The following is a 20,707-nucleotide window of genomic DNA, read 5'->3' as shown; positions in this document are numbered from 1 at the left end:
ACGTTATGCTACAAGCTAACTACACCACGGTGGGATGATTGCGACGTCACTAGCGTTCAGCTTCAGACGATCTCCGATAAACTAATCCACGTAGCTTAATAAATAGTTTACTAACATAATATTCACCTTAACCTAAAGATTAAACCTACAGGAGACATCTCCGACTAGTGAGAGAGTTCCCGCCCTCTGTGTCCGGCGTGATGACGTTTAATGTCCCCGACGACCACTATAGCCACATTTAGCCGCTTGTTAGCATCCGCCTTTTTAAAGACGAGTAAAAACTGTGGAGGTATTACCTAACGTAGTTTATGTGGTCTAACAAAACACCAACATCTCTTCAGCTCGTCTAACCACAAACACATTCAAAATCCACGTTGACTTTTAGACGTTAGACCCCATGGCGCTCAAATGCTAACTTACTTCAGGGGTTTAGGACTCATTCCTGTGGCGCTTTTAGTGTTTCTGTGAATACGCGCGAGGGGCGTATCCCACAGTGAGACATCGAAACGAATGCTATGAAAGAGAACCACAAACAACACATGTTTCACATTACTCATGTTGCATGCTTTGTTGACATGTTGACCCTCCTGCACGTTCACACTTCTGGATGAACTGTGTCCATCAGCAGAAACAGAAGTCGTGAAGCTTCAGAGAGAAGAGACAGGAAGTCCTGATGCACAACTCAACATCCCCTGTAACTCCAAACAACATCGTTTTTAGTTCTGTATGAGAGTGTGGGAATGCACTAGAGCTGTGTGTGTGTGTGAGCATGTGTGTGTGTGTAAGCGTGTATAATTAATGGTGCCTGCGCTGCGAGGGTACACAGAGGCGGAGCTACATTCCCCCTCAGAGGATGGTCAGTCAGACTGCGGCTCCCATATTTAAATCTCCTGCAACAGAAGGCAGAGTGATAAATTTAGTAACCTTTTCCTTTGTTCCCTGGGGCTGAGCCAAGATTGATGCGCCTCTAATCTCCCCTCTGTTTAAATAGGATATGTATACAAATCAGATCACTTTTTCACGCTTTCTAAAACTGGAAACAGAGACAACAGACTCCAAACGGTGTCATTGAGTCCCAGTTAGTCTCTGAAAACAGAACTTTAAAGGAAACTGCTCCTACAGAATATGTACAGGAATGAATGAATCTCCTTGCATATGCACTAACTGTGCATTGATTCACTCCCAGCTCCTCTGCCTGTGTCCCAACATAATGAGTATTATCCACTCCATTAGTCCGTCTTTTGAGTGTTTGTCGGTCTGGCCCGCTCTGCTGAAGGAAGAGGCATCGAGGCTGACTCCACTCTAAGCCCACACAGAGATAATGCACTGCCTATTTGCACTCTGGAAATTGCCCCGCATTAATATTTATAGGTGTTTTTTAATCTCCAATATGCATATGCAGTGAAATAAAGCACCTCTAAGGTCACTCATATAATTTAGCGTTTATTTATCCAGCTTTAAAAGTCAGAAGTGATTCCACTATATTTCTCCCCCCCTAATGTTATTTAATTGGCTTAATCTCAGGGGGGGTGGAGGGGCTGTCAATCAAGCTTAGATATCTTAATGCAACCACTCGAATCAATCCCTGTTAAATACAGTTTGTGGTTGGTTATGAAAGGCGGTTTGGTATGACAATGAAAACCTCCAGGAGAACGCCTTCTACTCTAAACGCCCACAGTTCTGTCTGTTTATGATCTGTGTTCTGTCAGGCTTTTTGTTGAGGAGAGTCAGGCGATAAGATGTGTATGATCTGTGAATTATTTGGATGTTGTCAAGGCCCTGAGACGCCAAGGAGATCGTCTGCCGTTGGTCCTAGTTGGAACGACGGTGAGCGATCGTCGCTCTAGTTTTTGTGGCGTGTCCAGCTCTGTCGCTACCCGTCGACCCCCTTCTGCCTTTTTTTGGCCGATTTGACATGTTGAATTGGCGTCAGTCGGCATTGTCGTGGTTGGTAAGAGGAATCACTTTTTTTTTTTTTTTTTTTTTTTTTGCAACTTTGTGTTTATTGGGCAATCCAAACATTGTTCATTTATCCAAACATTGTTCATTTCTTACATCATTATTCTTAATAATGTTATACAAAACAATAATAGAATGCAGAAGAAGAAAACAAAATGGTTATAATAATATCTTAGTTTTCCCAATTTTTGTTTTGTAATAGAGAAAAATAAAGCAACAAAAAACAAGCAACCCACATAAAAAAAAACAAATAAAGAGGAATCACTCTGATTGGCTGTTCAGCTAAGCGAATCAGTGAACGAGAAGAAAAACGGAAGTGACAAAAGCAAAGTAAATGACTTCAACTTCTGATCAGACATTAATCAGATAAGAAGTACCTGTGGTGAGCGACAGCGGTGAGAAAATGCTCTTTTGTATCACAACAACGGGTTATATATATCAGCATTCTTCTCCGTCCTCTTCCTGTTTCCCCTTTTTTGAAATGACGATTACAGACTTCTGCCGCCTGCTGGCATGGAGACTTATTTCCTCTCACGCATGCACAGAACATACGTGGTGGTTGGCCGTCGGCTGTAGTCTTTGCTGTGCGTTCTAGTGCAACTTTTTGGCCAAGAAAAGAAGTGTTGTGAGGCAACACCACAGTCGGCCTTCGTTGCCACTCGTTCTTTGCCGTCTGCTTGGTGTGTCCGGGCCTTTAACAAGGTTGTATACTGGGCTGTATTTTTTTGTGCAGTCTGTTTTATGTTCCCTTTCCTTTGTGTTTAAGCGACAGTTATGTGCTTACTTTTGCAGTCTGAGTGGAAGAGTTAAAAGTTCACTATAAATAAGAGCTAGAGCTGCATCAGTACGCTCCTAACAGCAAGCGAAGAAGCATCAGTGACAAAATCAACCTGATTCTATTGTTTCCTATTGGAGTGTCTTAACGACGGAAAGACGAGGAGTAGACGGACGAGGAACCAGGATGAAGGAGGGTCTATAAGGAGGCAGTGACACTCTCTTTTCTCACTCAACAGAGCTTTCCTAGCTTGTTTTACAAAGTGGAGATAATGGTGAATTTATAATATACATAATGGGAGCCCACAGACTGAGCAACACTGTGATCAAAGTCAAACCCTGTAAAGGCTGCATGATCCTCACAATCTGAACTGAACTCAAACATGAACGGACGACTGGAGGACTGAAGGAAGTTTTAACAATGCAACTTGTTCAAAATGAATTGTGCAACCCCTTCAGCAATTCAATAATCCACATTGTTTCCCTGGCACCTCTCCAGTTACCAGACCACCTTCCATATTTTGGTGTGTGCCGGGACATGAACCGACGATCCTCCGATTCCTAACCCAAGTCCCTACAGACTGAGCTACTGCTTTTTACATGTTGTAATATCAAAGAGTAATCGTGTTTAATAATCATGATCTCATCAATCAAAATAATAATAATAATAATAATAATAATAACTTTATTTATATAGCACCTTTTAAAAACACAGGTTTACAAAGTGCTTTGACAAACAGCAAAAACAAGAACAAACTAAACCAAACACAGAAGAACAGAAACAACAGCAAGAACATAACAAATACAAAATATTAAAAATATTAAATACAATTACTAACCCAACAGAAAAGAACCCAAAGTGCACAATACCCAACAGACATATATAACCCGACCATCACAAGAACCATCATAAGAACCATCATAAGAACCATCACAAGAACCATCACAAGAACCATCACAAGAACCATCATAAGAACCCAACAACACGAGCTGAGACCAAGAGGAACCAAAGATTTAAAAAGATGTAAGAAACTAAAAGAGCTCAAAGCAAATCAAAAGAGAACAGCAATAAGAAGGTAAGAGCAGGAAAAAAAATAAATTATCAAAAAAACAATAATATTAACAATAATAAAAAGTAAAAACGGTGGTTATGATTTGCGCCTGAATGGAGCAGCCCTCGTTTCAAACAGACTCGTTTAGTTGTTGATTTGGATCTGAACATGAGACGTGTTGACAGTGGGAGACTTTTTCGACGGCCCTCTGTCTGATGGATTAATTTCTCTGTCATGTGTCACATCTTGAGGAGCAGAAATGACGACAGACTTGAGTCGTCAGGTGTGATCCAAACAAAAGCTTTCGCTCTCCGTCCACCGGGTTAGACATTCAGCATCAAAGAGTGCTTTGGAGAAGCTTTGGATGAGATTCAGCTTCAAAATGAGTCTAAATCTATTAAAATGGAAAAAAAATCTCTCTTGTCAATTTAAAGTAGTCGTAAAGAGAAATAGCTGTAGGGGGTGTTAAGCGCGTCGTTTTGCTCCACCCCTGTGTGCAGGGACTCTCTGCGTAAAGCTCTCCCTGGAGTATTGTATTCCAGAATCTGTTTGACTTTCATTTGCTGCAACTCACACAATCCACCCCTCCACCTTCCCCTCACTCCGCCTCCCCCTTCTTCTTCTTCTTCTTCTTCTTTAATACCCCAGTTCTCAGAAATAAAACCATGCGACTCCTCCAGAGGAGACTGGAACTTTTTCTGTGGAGGTTAAGAGACCCCTTGTGGTCCCATGAGGCCATTACACAGACATGTCATCCATCTGTAGCACCCAGTCACATTTTGTTGGTTATTTACGGCGTGCTGTTTGTAAGATTTGTCAGGTAAAGTGTGCATGAATAAAAGTAAAGACAGACGTGTTTTATTAAATGTTGGAGATACTAGACAGTACAGGTGTGCTGATACATCTTCCCCTCTTCTTTCTCTTTTTAACTCTCCATCTCGGTGGTCTTCAGATGTGCAGCTTTTCATGTCACTTTGTTTGACGAGCTGTGCAGACAGTGCGCTGCCTCGTGGGACTCCACAGCAGCACCGGAGCGGGCTCTCATTAATGTCTCTGTTTGCTTTCATTGGTGCTATTTTTACACAAAGTCCCGTCCACCGACGGTCCTTTCATTGTGTCGGATCTTTGACAACCTGTCAGTGTGTTGCCGAAACCGGCTCCCCAACAACACTGATCAACAACGATGAGCTGCAGGCTCAAAGGCTGCTGGGAAGAGAAGGACTGACACGATGGAGTGACAAACACACGTATCAGAGAAAAGAAAAATGGCTGCCTTAAATAGAACCTCAGTCTTTGTAAAAAAAAATTAAAAAAACCCACGAGGACAGAGTAAAGGAAACCGAGTCCCTCTGATGATTCTGGTTTCATCCAAAGCGCCTTAAAGAGAGGCCTGCATGTTACGATGGTGGTGCATTAGCAAGTCCGTCTTCCTCTTTAATTACGTCTTTAATCTGAGCCGCCCAACATGTCCAGAGAGATGTCCAACATTTCTGGACGGGAATGACTGACCTTTAGATGATACCGTAAGTATCATATCCACCATGATTTGAACACTTTCAAGTCTTGAATTCAGTATCGTGGCCGTCCTCTTTGAGGGTTTTTCAGAGCCAGATGTGACCGGATTGGGGACAGAAGGATGGAGCTGGGGTGGAGTGAATGTTGTGAAGTTATCTTATTTATAAAATCTATATGAAGTCAGATTCATTTGATACCTAACGATGCAGTTAATAACCTTGTGGTGGTAGCTGATCTGATTTGTTTGTGTGATACGAAGTCGGGCTGTCAGCGATAACGCCTTAATGGAGATGTGATTAAGGTCCACAGTTGATGCATTTGTTTACACGGTTGAGTTGTGGGGGCCAAGAGGGGCCATGTGGTAAGGGTAGGAGGTATCAGTGTGGTCACTACCTGGATCTGGATCTGGGTCTGTTGAAAGTGGCAAAGCTGTTTGGGATTTGACGGCCATGTGGTAAAGAAGCTCTGTGTGTGGGTATGGTGGGCACTGGGTAGTCAGAACTAGAATTGAAGGGGGTTCTGGGGTCAACTGTCCAGCCTTCTTCAGGTGTCTTTGGACTAGTTGGGTGAAACCCAGCTGAAGGGAGGGATGTTGATGCCCATCGGTCTACATGGTTGAGTTGTGGGCGCCAAGAGGAACTATGTTGTAAGGTAGGAGGTATCAATGTATGGAGTCTGAGTCTGTTGGAGGTGGCAATGCTGTTTTTGTTGCGGTGGTGACTAATGGCCTTAGGGTAGGTCATGTAACTTATCAGTAGGTTAAAGAGGCATGACTGGAGCGAGGGGTGTCTTCACTGAACAATTGGCCTTCCATTAGGGCACAAGTATCTTGTGTTTATTTCAAATCACTCGCAGTTCTGTCTCAGGGTCGACCAATATTGATTATTCATGGCCAATGCCGATATGATTATTAGTAGTTCACGAGAGCAGTACCCGAGATTTGGAGCCGATATGCTTATAATCTGTTTTTTGTTTGATGTTCAGCAGAGTCACTTCGGCTGAAGTCTTTGGAAGATATTTTCTGTGCTGAACAAACAAGTTGAAGCAGTTTTTCTATCAAAGCTTATGAGAGAATGTTTGTGACTTTACTGAAATCATCATAATGACTGTAAATCAATACGACTTGAAAGACTCCATTTATCCGTTTGTCAAAAGAATCAGTTTATAAACAACTCATCAGCAAGCAAACGACGGACACAGAGATGATGTTTTTCTCAGTTTGTTAATTTGATGTGTGATTATTGACACAGAGTTTCTGCTGCGGGAACCTCCAGTGTTTAAAAATGCAATTTCGAAGTGCAAAATCCTGCAGTACCTGGAGTGTCCACTAGAGGCTGGCTGCAGAAGCACAGGAAGTCACATACACACCCATTCTAAAAAGTCTGTTTTTACAGCAGAGATTAACATGTTTACAGCCTGGTTCAAAAAAACAAATAGGTGTGATTAGCTCATGTCTCGATGGACACACACTGTACGGGGGGGTGAATGTTTTGATGACTCATCAGTTTTGATTTGATGAAGGATAAGAGTTATTCACAATAAGGCGTGTAGCTGACCTGATTGACAGGTGGGCGCGGTGTAACGGTTTGTCAGGAGGTTTAAAACCCGCCTCAGCTCCAGCTCTCAGCCTGTCGTTAGGTTGACTGAAAGTTAGACTGAGACAGGATTTCCAGCATGGAGACCGCCATCGATGGGACTCCAGCGCCCCCTGCAGGAACAGACGGGTGACGTCACTCAGGCTTCTTTAATATTTATAGTCTGTGATTCAAACGCAGCCTGGTTGGAATATAGTTTCTAATTTAGCTTTAGTGACTCAAATAATTATTACAGATTGTTTTCTCGTATCTCTGTCAGCTTTTTGTTGTTACCACACTTTTTTATTTTATGCTGACAGTATTAGAAGTTAACTAACCCTGTATTTTCACACAGTAAGTTTTACAATTACAGCACAGAGAGATTTTACATTATTTTTTGTCACAGATGAACAAAAAAAAGTGTCACTTTCTGCAGAGTAGATAAACTCCTCCTGAGCTCATTTACTGAATGTGTAGCTGGATATCGCTCACTACGCTGTAAAAATGTGATTATGTGTAATGTTGCTCTGCTGACTGTAATTTGCGCGAGGTTTACCGAATAACCTCCCTGGATGGAGCTAAAACAGAGTGAGGCGTGAGGAGATGGAGGCAGATCGTGATGGGAAAGTGGCAGTAGAGTGGGCGCGAGTGGAAACTCATCCTCCCACTCTCTGCCCGCGCTCGTCCAGCGTTAACAGCCAGCAGCGCTGAGCACCAAACATTATGACTATCAAGGGCCACTAAATGAAATCAACAATTAGCCATCCTGCCTCCATTTAACGGAGTGAATGAAAAGCTGCGCGCTCAGGAGAGTCACTGTTTGTGGTGATGCTGTTAGACAGAAGCCATCTGCTGCTCTTTAGCACACCGGTCACATGTCCTTTCTGAAAATTTGTTATGGCATTTAACACATTTTTTTTTTTTTTAAATGCAGCACTAAAATACACATGCAGACATGTTTTCTAAAAATGTTCCTGCTTCTCTCCTGCACATTATTTCTAAAAGGATCAAGAATCCACGAGTGCAGGGATTAAATCATCAGAAGTGTAAAGCCGGTTAGTTACACCTTCCTCCATTTAGAGGTCCTTAGAAAAGGTTTGACAGCCTCCTGAATAGTTTATTTCTGCTCTGCTGTTAGCTGATGTTCTTTACATGGTGAGGACAATGAGTGACGCTGAGTGGAGCTGGCGGCTGGCTGTCTGCAGACACAGCGAGCTGTGAAGCAGGAGCAGCAGCGGGCGACCGGGCCTAATGGGACCTGATCAGGAGCTTAGGTCACTGCCATCTCGAATACAGCCATGGCGCGGCAGACATCAGCGCTAACTCACCTTGGATTAGAAGCTGGAGGCACAGCTGTAACACACTGTGACACCTCAAAGCAAAGCCTCAGCCTCAGCATTTCAATTAGCCTGCCTGGCCAACGTGAGTGTGAGCAGCACGGTGCACAACACACAGCCCTGAAGACCCCCACCAGGACCAGGATTTCAGCCTTGTGTGTTTTTTTAAAGTCCACAGAGACGGCTTTTATCTATTGCATCATTTTTATGGACTGTCATTTTAAGAAAGAGTCAACGAACAAAGCATTTAAAAGGATGCAAAAAGAACACTGTGATAATGAATACACTATTTAAACAGATGGTAGCAGGAAGAGCTCTAAAGCTGCACAGAAGCTGCACTGGTTTCTTTTTAAAAAAAGGACAAACTGTGCAAGCATCACCTGAAGCTGAAATAACACCAGCAGCTCCATCATTCCTGCACTGTGTGTGTGTGTGTGTGTGTGTGTGTGTGTGTGTGTGTGTGTGTGTGTGTGTGTGTGTGTGTGTGTGTGTGTGTGTGTGTGTGTGTGTGTGTGTGTGTGTGTGTGTGTGTGTGTGTGTGTGTGTGTGTGTGTGTGTGTGTGTGTGTGTGTGTGTGTGTGTGTGTGTGTGTGTGTGTGTGTGTGTGTGTGTGTGTGTGTGTGTGTGTGTGTGTGTGTGTGTGTGTGTGTGTGTGTGTGTGTGTGTGTGTGTGTGTGTGTGTGTGTGTGTGTGTGTGTGTGTGTGTGTGTGTGTGTGTGTGTGTGTGTGTGTGTGTGTGACAGCTGCTGGCAGTAATGGGCTTTCTCTTTGCTGGGCGCTGACCTCTATTTAGATGCCCGGAGAGAGAGATAAGGTCCTGTGATGAGGACTCCCCTCCAGCTCAGCCAGGTCACCGCGTTCTGTCACTCACACACACACACACACACACACACACACATCTCAATCTCACACTGTGTTTGTTTGTATGTGTGTGCGCACGGACGTGAGTGGGCTGCTAATCTTTCAATATACTGCTCGTCAACATGTGTGTATTTAATTAATACATTATTTACTTTATATGGTCAGTTTTTTTTCCATTTTTCTCACCTTTGCTCTACTTCCTGTACAAACATATATCGGGGTTACTTGTAATAAAATGCATTTGATTTTAAGATGTTCCCGTTAATGTTGATGACTCGTGTCAGTTTATGTCTTAGGTCTTTTTTTTCTCTGCAGTCCAACATGCTGGGAGGAGGGGTTGAGGGACAACGTGCAGCAAAGAGCTGGACAGCTTCTGCAACTAGCACTACAGCCTCTGTACATGGGACATGTGACATTAACCACTAGGCTCTCTGCACCTCATCCAACATGATTTTCAATCTGAGCTAATTTCCCACCTCAAACACTCAGTAATCAGCGCTGCTTTCTTTCCCTCAAACGCCCTGAAGCACTTTACTTAATATTTTAACCTCTCTCTCTCTCTCTCTCTCTCTCTCTCTCTCTCTCTCTCTCTCTCTCTCTCTCTCTCTCTCTCTCTCTCTCTCTCTCTCTCTCTCTCTCTCTCTCTCTCTCTCTCTCTCTCTCTCTCTCTCTCTCTCTCACCGCCTCTCCCAGGTCCAGCGCTCCAGGAACAAGCAGATGAAGGAGATGTACCCAGAAGGCTTTGGGATCCACCATGCCGGCATGCTGCGGTCGGACCGCAGTCTGATGGAGAGCATGTTCTCCAAAGGCCACCTCAAGGTGCTGGTCTGCACGGCCACACTGGCCTGGGGAGTCAACCTGCCGGCTCACGCTGTCATCATCAAGGTTCAGATGTGTTTCACTTTCTTTGGTTTCCTGTCTGTCTTCTTTTCTTTGTCAATGAGGGATAATTCCCCCTCTGCTGCTGACTTCAGACCGACTCCTCTGAAGCCAAATTTGATGATTCATGGTCCAAAAGTTGCTCTTGACTTTCTACAGGCTCTCAGCACTAGTCCCATTAACTCAGGCCAAATATATCCATGTTCCCTCAGGTCATTAAAAACTCTTAAAGAGTCCTAAATAAGCTTTTTTTAAATTTAAGGTCATAAAATGTCTTTTAATGCAGCAAAGGGTCGAGGTCAGTTTTTGAACCCATGACCGCCTGGACGAGAGAGATATATTCTCTGTACATGGGGCGTGCAACATAACCGCTAGGCTACCGGCGTCCCGGAGGTCTTAAATTTTAGATGGCACTTTGACTACGTCTAAATAATTAATAATCTAAAGCAGGGGCGGGCAGCTGGCAGACCTCACATGTGGCCCCATCAACCCTCAACGTGGCCCTCAGGTCAATTTTTACATATCAATTCATTGGAAACATGAAGAAAACATGACAAAATCTGCCATAAAATAATAAAAACCAGAAATTTGTCCATAATAATATTTGATCACTGGTATATGTTGAGTTTCATTTGAGACATAATCGTTTTTGTATTCTACAATTTGGCCCTCTGGCGGTGAGAATTACATGAATGCGGCCCTTGCTGTGATCAAAGTTGCCCATCCCTGATCTAAAGCCTTATCAGTGTTATATGATATTTTTATTGATCTTTTTTTGTGGGTATGCTTGTACAAGCTTGTACTTATTAACAGCATTTACAGCATAACTCGGGGACCGCGAATTACGTCAACATTCACAAACTGTGAGCAGAAATGAAAAGGAGACGAGAAAAAAAGGAGAGAAAATACAAGTTTAAGGAATTTGGACTTGAGATTAAAAACACAGAGAATCTTTGGAGGGAGGAGAGGACAGTTATGAGTCGACGTGCAAGATATGCAAAACATTTTCAAACTAAGGACAAAGGGAATCAAAGCCACCGAGTCTCACATCAAATCTTGAGAAAAAGTTTACTTAGTGCGGGTCTCAAAAAGTCTTAGATTTAAAAAAGTGTGCAGGAAGCCTGCATGTGTATCTTTAAAAACTGCTACAGATATATTTGGTTTAATACATTTTGAGAGGCTCCTAAATAAACAGCTGCTCAGAGTGTTTGGGTTTGTGTTGAATTAAAATCACTTTAAAGTTATCTGGTGGTAAATCAATATCTTTATAGGTATAAAATCCTCCGAAGTCATTCCCGTCTCTCGTGTCTCTAACAGGGAACTCAAATCTACGATGCAAAGCGTGGCACTCTGGTGGATCTGGGGATCCTGGACGTCATGCAGATTTTCGGGCGTGCGGGTCGTCCTCAGTTCGATAAGTACGGTGAGGGAACCATCATCACAACCCACGACAAACTGAGCCACTACCTGACCCTGCTCACCCAGCAGAACCCCATCGAGAGCCAGTTCCTGGACAGCCTGGCCGACAACCTCAACGCCGAGGTAAGTCCCTTTTAACGGTTTCTGCAGTCTTTCCAGTCTTCAGAAAGTCTCTAGTCTTCACCTCTTGTTGGTTCCTTTGTCTCCATGTTTATATCTGAGCTGACCAGGTTGTAAAATATCATTGAGGTCTAAATCATGTTGAAGTGTTCAGAAGTCTGACAGTGTTGATAAATCTAAACTGCAGGTTCCTGGGTTGTCCACTAGATGGCGTCAGAGACCAGTGCTGTCTCTTGACTGTGTGTATGTGTTTCTCTGTCCTGTGCTCAGGTGGCTCTGGGGACGGTCACTAACGTGGAGGAGGCGGTGAAGTGGCTCAGTTATACTTACCTGTACGTCCGCATGAGGGCCAACCCGCTGGCATACGGCATCAACCACAAAGCCTATCAGGTGTGTCATTATGTTCTTCAGTTTGTGTCTAATTTATTCATTTTGTATTTTCTTGAAAAAAAATATGATTTAGTGAGAGTTTATTATTACACACATTATTATAACAAGTGCTGTCAGCTGATTAAAAAAAACTGCTCTAATGAATCCTAATGAAGCACTTATGAGAATGTGACGTCCTGCCCTCTCTCTGCATTTGTTTGGCTTCCTGGCTTGGCAGACAGTAGGCGGAGTCAGGAAGGCTGTTAGTCGAACTGGGTACACCTGGGTCCATCAGGACTCTGCTTATAAGTGGCTTCCACTCTAACTTGTGTTTCTCCTCTCTCAGGTCTCCACCAACTGGTTTGCTTTTGTTTGCACTCTACAGCACTACACTCATCCATACTTTGCATTCATGACTGATTTGACTTATTTACATAATTATGATTGTTTTAACTTTAGTTTGATAATAAATTAATTTCCTTTAAACCTTGTTTCATGTGTGATACCCTTCCTTTGTCACTTACTTCGAGCCAGTTCGTGACAAGGATTGCATCACTTTTTAAAATGTATTAAACCTTTTTTTTTTCGAGGTTTCACAACAGCAACGCACAGTGTCAACAACAAAAACACTCAAACTCATTCAGTACACATTACATAATAATTAAATCATCAGGTGTAGCAGCTGCTGCAGAAAGTTTGGATTCAAGACTTCTCACTCAGGATTCATTAAATACATTTTGCAGTTTGAAATCAGCCGGTTGATCAAAGTGAAATGTGCAGAAAACCTAAACTCAGTTCTAAAAAATTGCTCAAAGTCCAACAAACGGAGATCGAGGATTCTGTCCTTCAGAATTAAAAGAGAGGAAAGGTATGGTTTGTGAATGAAGATATAACAATGTCTGAGGCGGTGTGACTTTAGAATTTAAAGTACTATGATAAAGAAGAAATCAACACTCTGTAATAGGCCTGTCCCCGACTAAGGATCTAAGTCAGGGATGGGCAACTTTGGTCACAGCAAGGGCCACATTAATTGAATTAAATTTAAAGAGGGCAAAACTGTAGGATACCAAACGGTTACAGTCAATTATTTCTCAAATTTAACTCAACATATACCAGAGATAAAATATTATTATGGACATACTTCTGGTTTTCATGATTTTGTGGCAGATTTCGTCATGTTTTCTTCATGTTTCCAATTAATTGATATACAAACATTGACCTGAGGGCCACATTGTGGGTTGATGGGGGCCGCATGTGGTCCATCCCTGATCTAAATAGTTGAGCCTGATTGGTCAGATTTTGCCTATAGTCGACTGACAGTCAAAAGTTTTGTTGTTGTTTTTTCTCATTCATCCACATTCTCATTCTGTAGTAACATTTAATTCTATGATAGGACATTGTTTTTTTCTGTCTCAGTAAGTCTGCATTAATGTGACCTTATATTCATATTACACATCTCTGATAGAGCAGTCTGACACACACACACACACACTGACGGCCCAGTGTGTGTGTGTGTGTGTCAGACCAGCGACAAACAAACAACAACTTTTAATTTACAATTTGAAGATTTACAGAACTCTTCTGATCATAATAATCCAACAAAAATAAACCACCATGATTTCAATCCAGTTAAAGATTTAATCCAAACACATTAGATCCATAACGATCCACAAAACTGTTGAAGAACTCCGCTATTCCGCTGACCTTTTTTTAGTACACTGTCCAGCCCATAAACTGTAAATAATAATACTAATACTGTTATACTCAGTCTATTGTCCAGCATTTGAAGACTCTGATCAGAGGTGTTCATGTACGGTACATCACCATAATCAAGGACAGGTCAGAAAGTCGGACTCTATTTGTTTATTTTTTACATAAAAGGAGAAGCAGCACTTGTTGTTGTAATCAAATCCCAATAACACCTTCAGCTTTTTTAGCAACATACTGAATGTGACCCCTGAAAGACGTGAGAGTAAAAACACAAAGTATGTAAAAGACAAGAAGACATCGCCTCAATTCCACAACCGTCTTTTGTAAGGATTTCTTCAGACTGGGCTCTTTCTGTTTTGTCTGCATTCAGTACTTGTTGCATGTTGAAGATTTGAGAACGCTTGAGTTTATTTTGGATAATCTTTCAGATGGATCCGTCGTTGGAGCTGTACAGGAAGGAGCTGGTGGTGGAGGCCGGCAGGAAGCTGGATAAAGCCAGAATGATCCGCTTCGAGGAGAGAACCGGGTACTTCGCCTCCACTGACCTCGGCAGGACCGCCAGCCACTTCTACATCAGATACAACACCATCGAGGTACGCTCACTACATCAGATACAACACCATCAAGGTACACTCACTACATCAGATACAACACCATCAAGGTACACTCACTACATCAGATACAACACCATCGAGGTACGCTCACTACATCAGATACAACACCATCGAGGTACACTCACTACATCATCAGATACAACACCATCAAGGTACGCTCACTACATCATCAGATACAACACCATCAAGGTACACTCACTACATCATCATCAGATACAACACCATCAAGGTACACTCACTACATCAGATACAACACCATCGAGGTACACTCACTACATCAGATACAACACCATCGAGGTACACTCACTACATCATCATCAGATACAACACCATCAAGGTACACTCACTACATCATCAGATACAACACCATCAAGGTACACTCACTACATCATCAGATACAACACCATCGAGGTACACTCACTACATCATCAGATACAACACCATCGAGGTACACTCACTACATCAGATACAACACCATCAAGGTACACTCACTACATCATCAGATACAACACCATCGAGGTACACTCACTACATCATCAGATACAACACCATCGAGGTACACTCACTACACCATCAGATACAACACCATCAAGGTACACTCACTACATCATCAGATACAACACCATCAAGGTACACTCACTACATCATCATCAGATACAACACCATCAAGGTACACTCACTACATCAGATACAACACCATCAAGGTACACTCACTACATCATCAGATACAACACCATCAAGGTACACTCACTACATCATCAGATACAACACCATCAAGGTACACTCACTACATCATCAGATACAACACCATCAAGGTACGCTCACTACATCATCAGATACAACACCATCGAGGTACGCTCACTACATCATCAGATACAACACCATCAAGGTACACTCACTACATCATCAGATACAACACCATCGAGGTACGCTCACTACATCATCAGATACAACACCATCAAGGTACACTCACTACATCATCAGATACAACACCATCGAGGTACGCTCACTACATCATCAGATACAACACCATCAAGGTACACTCACTACATCATCAGATACAACACCATCAAGGTACACTCACTACATCATCAGATACAACACCATCAAGGTACACTCACTACATCAGATACAACACCATCGAGGTACACTCACTACATCATCATCAGATACAACACCATCAAGGTACACTCACTACATCAGATACAACACCATCAAGGTACACTCACTACATCAGATACAACACCATCGAGGTACACTCACTACATCATCAGATACAACACCATCGAGGTACACTCACTACATCAGATACAACACCATCGAGGTACACTCACTACATCATCAGATACAACACCATCGAGGTACACTCACTACATCATCAGATACAACACCATCAAGGTACACTCACTACATCATCAGATACAACACCATCGAGGTACACTCACTACATCAGATACAACACCATCAAGGTACACTCACTACATCATCAGATACAACACCATCGAGGTACACTCACTACATCAGATACAACACCATCAAGGTACACTCACTACATCATCAGATACAACACCATCAAGGTACACTCACTACATCATCAGATACAACACCATCAAGGTACACTCACTACATCATCAGATACAACACCATCAAGGTACACTCACTACATCATCATCAGATACAACACCATCGAGGTACACTCACTACATCATCATCAGATACAACACCATCAAGGTACACTCACTACATCAGATACAACACCATCGAGGTACACTCACTACATCATCATCAGATACAACACCATCAAGGTACACTCACTACATCATCATCAGATACAACACCATCAAGGTACACTCACTACATCATCATCAGATACAACACCATCAAGGTACGCTCACTACATCATCAGATACAACACCATCAAGGTACACTCACTACATCATCAGATACAACACCATCAAGGTACACTCACTACATCATCAGATACAACACCATCAAGGTACACTCACTACATCATCAGATACAACACCATCAAGGTACACTCACTACATCATCAGATACAACACCATCAAGGTACACTCACTACATCATCAGATACAACACCATCAAGGTACACTCACTACATCATCAGATACAACACCATCGAGGTACACTCACTACATCATCAGATACAACACCATCGAGGTACACTCACTACATCATCAGATACAACACCATCAAGGTACACTCACTTCATCATCAGATACAACACCATCAAGGTACACTCACTACATCATCATCAGATACAACACCATCAAGGTACACTCACTACATCATCATCAGATACAACACCATCGAGGTACGCTCACTACATCATCATCAGATACAACACCATCAAGGTACACTCACTACATCATCAGATACAACACCATCGAGGTACACTCACTACATCATCAGATACAACACCATCGAGGTACACTCACTACATCATCAGATACAACACCATCAAGGTACGCTCACTACATCATCAGATACAACACCATCGAGGTACACTCACTACATCATCAGATACAACACCATCAAGGTACGCTCACTACATCATCAGATACAACACCATCAAGATACACTCACTACATCATCAGATACAACACCATCAAGGTACACTCACTACATCATCAGATACAACACCATCAAGGTACGCTCACTACATCATCAGATACAACACCATCGAGGTACACTCACTACATCATCATCAGATACAACACCATCAAGGTACACTCACTACATCATCAGATACAACACCATCAAGGTACGCTCACTACATCATCAGATACAACACCATCGAGGTACACTCACTACATCATCAGATACAACACCATCGAGGTACACTCACTACATCATCAGATACAACACCATCAAGGTACACTCACTACATCATCAGATACAACACCATCAAGGTACACTCACTACATCATCAGATACAACACCATCAAGGTACACTCACTACATCATCAGATACAACACCATCGAGGTACACTCACTACATCATCAGATACAACACCATCAAGGTACACTCACTACATCATCAGATACAACACCATCGAGGTACACTCACTACATCATCAGATACAACACCATCAAGGTACACTCACTTCATCATCAGATACAACACCATCAAGGTACACTCACTACATCATCATCAGATACAACACCATCAAGGTACACTCACTACATCATCATCAGATACAACACCATCAAGGTACACTCACTACATCATCATCAGATACAACACCATCAAGGTACACTCACTACATCAGATACAACACCATCGAGGTACACTCACTACATCATCAGATACAACACCATCAAGGTACACTCACTACATCATCAGATACAACACCATCAAGGTACACTCACTACATCATCAGATACAACACCATCAAGGTACACTCACTACATCAGATACAACACCATCAAGGTACACTCACTACATCAGATACAACACCATCGAGGTACACTCACTACATCATCAGATACAACACCATCAAGGTACACTCACTTCATCATCAGATACAACACCATCAAGGTACACTCACTACATCATCAGATACAACACCATCAAGGTACACTCACTACATCATCAGATACAACACCATCAAGGTACACTCACTACATCATCAGATACAACACCATCAAGGTACACTCACTACATCATCAGATACAACACCATCAAGGTACACTCACTACATCATCATCAGATACAACACCATCGAGGTACACTCACTACATCATCAGATACAACACCATCAAGGTACACTCACTACATCATCAGATACAACACCATCAAGGTACACTCACTACATCATCAGATACAACACCATCAAGGTACACTCACTACATCATCAGATACAACACCATCAAGGTACACTCACTACATCATCATCAGATACAACACCATCAAGGTACACTCACTACATCATCAGATACAACACCATCAAGGTACACTCACTACATCATCAGATACAACACCATCAAGGTACACTCACTACATCATCATCAGATACAACACCATCAAGGTACACTCACTACATCATCAGATACAACACCATCAAGGTACACTCACTACATCATCAGATACAACACCATCAAGGTACACTCACTACATCATCATCAGATACAACACCATCGAGGTACACTCACTACATCATCATCAGATACAACACCATCAAGGTACACTCACTACATCATCATCAGATACAACACCATCAAGGTACACTCACTACATCATCAGATACAACACCATCGAGGTACACTCACTACATCATCAGATACAACACCATCGAGGTACACTCACTACATCATCAGATACAACACCATCGAGGTACACTCACTACATCATCAGATACAACACCATCGAGGTACACTCACTACATCATCAGATACAACACCATCAAGGTACACTCACTACATCATCAGATACAACACCATCGAGGTACACTCACTACATCATCAGATACAACACCATCAAGGTACACTCACTACATCATCAGATACAACACCATCGAGGTACACTCACTACATCATCAGATACAACACCATCAAGGTACACTCACTACATCATCAGATACAACACCATCAAGGTACGCTCACTACATCATCATCAGATACAACACCATCAAGGTACACTCACTACATCAGATACAACACCATCGAGGTACACTCACTACATCATCATCAGATACAACACCATCAAGGTACACTCACTACATCATCAGATACAACACCATCGAGGTACACTCACTACATCATCAGATACAACACCATCGAGGTACACTCACTACATCATCAGATACAACACCATCAAGGTACACTCACTACATCATCAGATACAACACCATCAAGGTACGCTCACTACATCATCATCAGATACAACACCATCGAGGTACACTCACTACATCATCATCAGATACAACACCATCAAGGTACACTCACTACATCATCAGATACAACACCATCAAGGTACACTCACTACATCATCAGATACAACACCATCAAGGTACACTCACTACATCATCAGATACAACACCATCGAGGTACACTCACTACATCATCAGATACAACACCATCAAGGTACACTCACTACATCAGATACAACACCATCGAGGTACACTCACTACATCATCATCAGATACAACACCATCAAGGTACACTCACTACATCATCAGATACAACACCATCAAGGTACACTCACTACATCATCAGATACAACACCATCAAGGTACACTCACTACATCAGATACAACACCATCGAGGTACACTCACTACATCATCAGATACAACACCATCAAGGTACACTCACTACATCAGATACAACACCATCGAGGTACACTCACTACATCATCAGATACAACACCATCGAGGTACACTCACTACATCATCATCAGATACAACACCATCAAGGTACACTCACTACATCAGATACAACACCATCAAGGTACACTCACTACATCATCAGATACAACACCATCAAGGTACACTCACTACACCATCATCAGATACAACACCATCAAGGTACACTCACTACATCATCATCAGATACAACACCATCGAGGTACACTCACTACATCATCATCAGATACAACACCATCAAGGTACACTCACTACATCATCATCAGATACAACACCATCAAGGTACACTCACTACACCATCATCAGATACAACACCATCGAGGTACACTCACTACATCATCAGATACAACACCATCGAGGTACACTCACTACATCATCATCAGATACAACACCATCAAGGTACACTCACTACATCATCAGATACAACACCATCAAGGTACACTCACTTCATCATCAGATACAACACCATCAAGGTACACTCACTACATCATCATCAGATACAACACCATCAAGGTACACTCACTACATCATCAGATACAACACCATCAAGGTACACTCACTACATCATCATCAGATACAACACCATCGAGGTACACTCACTACATCATCAGATACAACACCATCGAGGTACACTCACTACATCATCATCAGATACAACACCATCGAGGTACACTCACTACATCATCAGATACAACACCATCGAGGTACACTCACTACATCATCAGATACAACACCATCAAGGTACACTCACTACATCATCAGATACAACACCATCGAGGTACACTCACTACATCATCAGATACAACACCATCGAGGTACACTCACTACATCATCAGATACAACACCATCGAGGTACACTCACTACATCATCAGATACAACACCATCGAGGTACACTCACTACATCATCAGATACAACACCATCAAGGTACGCTCACTACATCATCAGATACAACACCATCAAGGTACGCTCACTACATCATCAGATACAACACCATCAAGGTACACTCACTACATCATCAGATACAACACCATCGAGGTACACTCACTACATCATCAGATACAACACCATCAAGGTACACTCACTACATCAGATACAACACCATCGAGGTACACTCACTACATCATCAGATACAACACC

General features: G+C 42.4%; 1 protein-coding gene across 4 annotated transcripts in view; it reads left to right on the top strand.

The window, feature by feature from the left end:
• The window catches only part of ascc3 (activating signal cointegrator 1 complex subunit 3), a 138,468-nt gene that overhangs the window by 72,966 nt on the left and 44,795 nt on the right, over positions 1–20,707 (top strand). For all 4 annotated transcript variants that reach the window (XM_061049534.1, XM_061049537.1, XM_061049536.1 and 1 more), the window contains exons 15-18: positions 9,766–9,957; positions 11,269–11,493; positions 11,761–11,880; positions 13,998–14,162. In XM_061049534.1, the coding sequence (XP_060905517.1) occupies positions 9,766–9,957; positions 11,269–11,493; positions 11,761–11,880; positions 13,998–14,162 (702 nt within the window). The remainder of the gene's footprint in view (positions 1–9,765; positions 9,958–11,268; positions 11,494–11,760; positions 11,881–13,997; positions 14,163–20,707) is intronic.

The sequence above is a fragment of the Labrus mixtus genome, chromosome 11 (assembly GCF_963584025.1).
Source record: "Labrus mixtus chromosome 11, fLabMix1.1, whole genome shotgun sequence".
In the NCBI taxonomy this organism is placed as follows: Eukaryota; Metazoa; Chordata; class Actinopteri; order Labriformes; family Labridae; genus Labrus; species Labrus mixtus.
This window is presented reverse-complemented; position numbering and strand designations above follow the sequence as displayed.